Genomic DNA, 6,960 nt, shown 5'->3' with positions numbered 1-6,960 from the left:
ACAGCTTTCGTGGCGCTTCCTTCTACTTTAGAGCCTGTGTTTTGCTTAGCTAAAAGCTCTGGATGTGAACGGTGACAAGGTTTCTTGTTCAAGTTATTATGAGAGGTTTTAGAGGATAACTAGCCCACACAAACAGCATCAAATTCCTTTTTATAATCTTAATGGGTTCATTTTGTGTTTGGTAACAATATCATTATTGCTGGTGCACCCAGCATTTTAAAAAATTGACAAAATTGTCCTTGTTTGGTTTTCTTCTTACAGATCAAGTTGATCCGGAAGAGACTTCTGGATCGATTTGATTGGTAAGAGGAAAAATAAAATTTTTATTAATTATACAAGATATTTAAAGATATTTATTTCATTAATTATAATATAATTAAATATATTTATTTATTTTATTAATTATAATATATTTATAAATATTGATTTATTATAAATAATTAATGTTAATCAATCATAATCATAATTCATGCTAATCAATCAATCATAATCATAATTCATGTTAATCAATCATAATTTCCTAAAAGAAGATATATCTATATATAATCATAATTCATTCTAATCAATCAATCATAATTCTCTATATATAATCATAATTCATGTTTATGATTATATATAGATATATCATCTTTTAGGGAATTTGATTGATTAGCATGAATTATGATTATAATTGATTGATTAACATGAATTATGATTATGATTGATTGATTAACAAAATAAATATCTTTAAATATATTGTATAATTAACAAATTTTTTATTTTTCCTCTTACAGATCAAGTTGATCCGGAAGATTCCGGATCAAGCTGATCCGGAAGTTATGGATCAACTTGATCCGGAAATGACTTTCAGATCAACTTGATCCGTAAGAGGAAAATCAAGCAAGAATAATTTTGTCATTTTATTAGAATGCTGGGTGTACCGGCAACAATGCTGAACACTCAATATGTTATAAGTGATGGATTCTTAAATCCCAGCCTACTATAAATTTAACTTTTTCTTGTAGCAGTTCCAAACATTCAATATATCATTGGGTGCATATTACTGGCTTTTCTTAATTGAATCCATCATTCTGCAATGTCCTTAATTCCAAGCTGTTCAAAATTAGAGAACGGAAATCAATGTAATTAAAATCATTTTTTTTTTACTGGATCAATGTAAAATATTTATTTCATATAAAATTTTATATAATTTAAAAAAAATTAAGTCCATACAATGCATAATACAAATTATACTAGACTGTTCGGATATTTACATAATATTAAAATGGTATATTTATATGGAAATATATAAATATTTATAACATACGTAATCAATGTGAAACTTAAGTGTATGCTAATTTTAATTTTAATTTTAAATTATGACATATATACTATTTTTATATTCTTAAAATGATAGAAGAAACAAGGATGAATGTTTTTGGAAACACGGGTGTTGATGATAATGGAAAGATAAGCAAGACTGCAAGAGCCTTGTATCACTGCGGACACACTCTTTAAGATTTGACTACAGGTATAATCATTTTTTGTTCTACATAAAGAGAAATAAATTAATATATCCTCTGCAATCTGCATCTGGTAATTCAATCTTTGTTGTAGAACAAAACAGAGATTTTTCAAAGACTTGGATGAAGGACTGGAGCCTGGGGGAGACTTGTTGGGAGCATGAATGTGGGAGTTGGAGAGAATGCAAGCTATAGTGACGTGTGTAGTATAAGTTTTTTTTTTTCTTATCAACAAGTGTTAGTTTGTTTAAATGCTAGTTTTTGTTAGCAGAGAATTGAACCCGCCCGCAACCTTTTTTCTTAATTACCCAACCCACCTTATATCTTGTGTAGTATTAAGTGATAAAGGTGAAATATTGCCTGACAAGAACAATAGGTGTCTTCATATATAATGTTGTTAATGTTGTTAACTCACGTTAACATTGTTCTGTGTTAGTTTTGTTGATGCTGTTCTCGTAATTTGATGTATTCGTAGTATTCTACCCCCGTTTTTCTGGTTTTTCCCGTTTTGCTGATGGTTTTCTTTCAAATCCTATTTCACTTACTAAATTTTGAACATGGTCTGTGAGTTACTGAGTTACAAGACATTTTTGTTTTGAAAGGCCTAGATTATGAGGACTTTTTCAATTTTTGAAGACAGTGAAATGATTTCTACTCCAGGCATTGGAGGCCAAGAGGCTATTCTCTTGAAAAATATCAAAATTCTTAAGACTGTACCGAGTTGTATCCTATTCAAGATAAATAGGCAACAAACTTAATACAAAACTAGATTGGGACAGAATAAAAAAGAAACGAAAAGAAATAAAACGATTTATTACATCTCTTAATAATAAAGACAACAGCATAAGTTCGCTTTCGTCAGAAGCAGAATTGAACAAAATATCAAAGCTAACTCCTAAAACTACAGATTTAACTAACCTATTTGATCTGGGCCTAAACAGTTCAAAGGAGAAGAAGAAGCAATGCATTTACAAACTGCAAGCTACAGCAACTACGGTTGGCTCCTCTATCAGGGGGAAGCATTTATCAAGCATTCCAATCACATCATACCATGGAAGCCAGCAGAATCCGAGAGCACCGCTTTAATTTGCTCAGGGAGGACATCCTGGCCTTCTCTGCATTGCTGGTAAGAAACAAGAAAGGCTATAATCAAAGCTAAAACTCAAGATGGTGTACAGTTAATGATTGGTGATAAACACCAAAAACTTTAGAACAAACAAAGAGAAGTCTCATAAGACTTTTCTTCAAGCTTTGAAGTTAATCTTTACACTTCTAACTAAGGTTTGTGCTAGAACTGGGGTCCCTATCATCTAACACACCCCGTATGTATTTGACCCGTGGGATGGGGCTCTCAAACTCATGTATCATGTCAATTTATTAACTCTTAACTAACCATTATTCTGCTACCAAGTCAAGCTTCTCTTCAAATCTCTTCATATAATCTTTTAACAAAGATTCAACCTCAACATCAAATGCAACTCAGAAAGTCAAACCTAAATTGTTAATTTTGCAATTGCTATAATTCTCTGTTGCAAGATTGTCGGTATAATTTTGGAAGACAAAATATTATCACATTTGTCTCATGAACAGATGTAGGCACCAGAAATCAATATTGAATATGCAGAATGTGTTGCATCAACAACCAGTACACCACCACCAAGCCTTCTCCCACTAGTTAGGATTGGCTACTTGGCTACATGGATCAAGCAATGCCATTTGGCATAATGTGCTAATTCCCAAATAAACATCAATGACGAGAATCATAATAAAAGTAAGGCAAATCAATAATAGATATGTTCAGGTGAAGCTTGGCACAGGAGAGAGAATTATACCTCAGCTTTGAACACATCTAAAGCAAAGCCATTAAAACAGCTAATAACAGCCTGCTGTACATCCAATCCGAGGTTATCCAAAGCCTTCATGGTAGAAAGCAAAAGACCTGGTCGGCGGGTGCAGAACATATGAATGTTGACAGTTCTCCCTTCCCTTACTCTAACCTCAACCTATAAATGTCAGAAACACTAAAGTCAATTTAAAACAATTTAGCAAATCAACATGCAATTAAATTCTGTCAACATAAAAATATATCAATCTAGTCGGTAATCATTAGTTTCTTCTTAGACTTTGATAGGAATACAACTGCTGGCCTCCACTTCATGTTTACCAGAGAAAGAAGACAGGCAAGGAAGGAAAGAGCAGTAGTGGAAATGTGTAGGAGAAGTCTGTTAGCTGAAAGAGGGGGAGGAGTCTAGCCAAAATGACAGGTGACAGCAGGACGTTATAGAAGGGAGTGCCGGAGATATGAGGAGAGGTGCAAATTTTGCTCACCTTGTGGATCCACTCCACCACATGCCATCAAGATATACTAACCAGCTATAACTCACAAGTTCATTTTATATTATAATTATACAAATCTAAGATCTGTAAATATCAGATGCATTAGTTGTAGTTTCAATTGCAACATAATTCACATGGTCTGCAAACAACGGGCTGCAATTTTCACCTTGCACAAACAACAATTTTTGCAACTAAGTCAATCAAAAATCACCTTTGCAGCTTGGTTTTTAGGGCTTGGCAAGGTGCCAGGATACAGTTCCTCCTTGACCCGACAGGGAAGGGTTGGCAGGGTGGGTGTTAAAGGCTGAAAGCTTGTAGAAGAAGAAGGTGTCAGCGACGAGCCAGGTGGAGTTGACTCCAGCTCGTGATGAAGATCATTAATCCGCTGCAGCAACTCCTTCAAGTAGTCAATTGCATCCCCAAGTATTGAAGCCCTATCCATCTACCAACAAATGAAAGAACATTAGTATGCACCATTCCTAAGCTCCTAATACATAAAGGAATTGTCTCAACCTTAATAAACCAGTCACTGGCAACAACAATCAGACCAACACAGTCCTCTAAACTACAAATTCGTTAAAACTGACATGAATACACAACCCCCCACACTAGATTCTCCACCAAACATTAGTCACAAAATGACACAATTTTAAAAAGGCACAATACCATGATATTTCAAAGGACAAAATTAGATACAAACTTTTATAAATAAAAGTTGAAGTTAAAAGTCAATTTTAAATAATAAATTTATCTTCCAACGCCTTAGAAAGGCACTAAAAAAGGCACAATTTCATGATACTAGAAAAAACAAGACTTTAAAAGAGACTTGGAGGTGTTCTCCAATTAAAATTAAAGTTTTTATTAAGCAGATTATCAAAGTGAAACTTAGCAACACCCTTTTGTCCTATTTCTAATTCTATATTGAAACAACAACTAATAATTATCTGTAATGAACAACAAGAGAACAAGCATTGAAACAAAACCAGTAATGACCAACAGTTAATAAATAATTATTTCCAAAACCAAATTTTGTGGTTTTTGTTAGTCATACCTTGCTAATCTTGGGGACAACAGACCTGAGCATGTACAACCTATCATTGAGCTTCTTCCGGCGGCGCCTCTCCGCCATGAGATTCTTGGCGGGCAGCCCCTTCTTCTTCCCCTTGTTATCTCCACCATTCTCACTCAGCTTCAACCCATTGCTCTCATTCTGCTCATCAGACTCATAGTTCAACCCGGAACCGCCCACGTCAGCACTGCTCCCTTCCTCACCCTCCCCTCCTCCTTCCTGCCACTTCCTCCCCTTCCTTCTCACCATCTCCAGCCCCGGAATCTCCGCGGCTGTCCCCCTCCGCTTCCGGTACAGCGTCGGCTGCTGCTGCGGCGGCTCGAAATGAGGAGACCGCAGCAGAGCAGCCGCCTTTGCCCCGTCCGCAAACGGGACATTTACATTCCCAGGTCCAGCCAGGGCTTCGAGGTCCGAGAACTCGAAGCCCATCATGTGGGCCTGGGAAAAAAGATGGGGAGCAGGAGCAGAAGAGTGAAGCCCAGTGTCCAGGCCCAAATCAAAACCCGGGTCGAGGGCCATGTTGCTGCTGCTGCTGTTGTTGAAGAAAGAAGGTGAGAAAGGGTCAAGAGAGAGAAAAGAGTCCATGTTAGGAACAAAAGGGATAGTAGTAGAACTAATTGAAGAGTTAAAGTAAGAGTCAAGTTGTTGAGGGTGTTGTTGAAGCATGGATTTAAAGGAAGGGATAAGAGGGGCACCCATGGCAATGGCAATGTTTTCTTCTTCCTCGGGAATAATATTGGGTGGTGCCGGTAGCGTGTAGCGCTCCATATTCATGAAAACGGAGAAGAGGGAAAAAGAAAAGTGAGAAGTGAGAACGTTTATGCGATGCTATATTGCTGTGTTTGTTGTTTTTTTGTTGTGGCCAGGAAATGAATGGAGAGGGAAACGGTTGGTGGGGTGTGGTTTATCCATGTGTGTCTGTTTCTCTCTGCGCTGTTGGTTTTTTTTATTTGGGGGAAACTCGAAACTCTTCTCTTATTTAACTCTTATTGTATCATAGTGTTTGAGATATGATGGTGTTCTGTTAGAATTCCTAAGGAAAGGAAGTAACTGCGTTCTGTTAAAGTTTGATAATTCATACAGCCAAAAAGAGATAACGGTGTTCTTTGTAAACTATTTTACCTGATTCCAATGGAATTAGCCATTGAGTGTATTTATTGTGATGTAGAGAGATATCGCGGTTAAGACAAAGAAACATTGTCATTATCGAATCATTTTAACATTTTTTTATTTTTATTATTATGAAAATGGTTTGAAGTAATATTCAAGTTGAGTTTTACTTAGATCAACAAGACACTGATAGATCATTTTATGATTTGTGTTACAAAACTTTTATTTTGGTTTATTACTTTATAAAATGTAATTTTCTTTAATTTCTATAATGATAAAAGTATTGCAAACAGACTTAAAATAGAAGTAAAAAAAATTACAAATTGTCAACTTTTACAATATTTGAAATAAAATAAAAGTATCACCTGGCTTGTAAAGTTATTTTAGTTTAATCAACAATATAAAGTTCAAGTTTTTAAATATTAGAGGAAAAGTTTTATCGTTTGTAATTGTTTTATTCCAGAAGATATATATGATCTAGATATAAAAAAAGTTTTCATTTTTTTATTACTCTTCACAGTTCAAATACTTATTATTGTGATTTAGAACTTATCATTTTTCAAAATAAAATTATAAAATTTTATTTTTTTCTCACTACTACTATTATTATTATATATAAATCTTCTTCTTTTCTTGCAGCTCCCACCACACAAATCTCTCCTATATCCTAATTGTCTTTCCATTGTCATTTAAAGCTTCTAACTCTCACAAAATTATATTTGTTGTTTCAAATTTGATAACATATATTAATGTTGCATTGAGCGTAAATTGAATATGGAAATATCAAGAGGGCATTATTTTCCTACTTAAATATAGAGGAGGTTTTGCTCTTTCATTATTACATTGTTTGTCATTTATTTCTATCAAGAGGTAATCTTTCATTAATCATGTGTCATTTCTGGTTTTAAGAAACACAATTTAGACCTTGACAAATGAAAAAAA

General features: G+C 34.6%; 1 protein-coding gene across 1 annotated transcript; it reads right to left on the bottom strand.

Annotated features, from left to right (window-relative positions):
- Positions 1 to 2,283: 2,283 nt before the first annotated feature.
- On the bottom strand, positions 2,284 to 5,993 carry LOC114400389 (transcription factor ICE1-like). Its single transcript, XM_028362830.1, has 4 exons — positions 4,891 to 5,993; positions 4,051 to 4,281; positions 3,335 to 3,505; positions 2,284 to 2,625 (listed from the first exon to the last, which is right to left on the bottom strand). The coding sequence occupies exons 1-4, from the start codon at positions 5,680 to 5,682 to the stop codon at positions 2,542 to 2,544; spliced, it is 1,278 nt and encodes a 425-aa protein (XP_028218631.1). The 5' UTR covers positions 5,683 to 5,993; the 3' UTR covers positions 2,284 to 2,541.
- Positions 5,994 to 6,960: the final 967 nt, after the last annotated feature.

The sequence above is a fragment of the Glycine soja genome, chromosome 19, assembly GCF_004193775.1.
Source record: "Glycine soja cultivar W05 chromosome 19, ASM419377v2, whole genome shotgun sequence".
Classification (NCBI taxonomy): Eukaryota; Viridiplantae; Streptophyta; class Magnoliopsida; order Fabales; family Fabaceae; genus Glycine; species Glycine soja.
The sequence above is the reverse complement of the archived record's forward strand: the minus strand, read 5'-3'. Positions and strand labels throughout refer to the sequence as shown.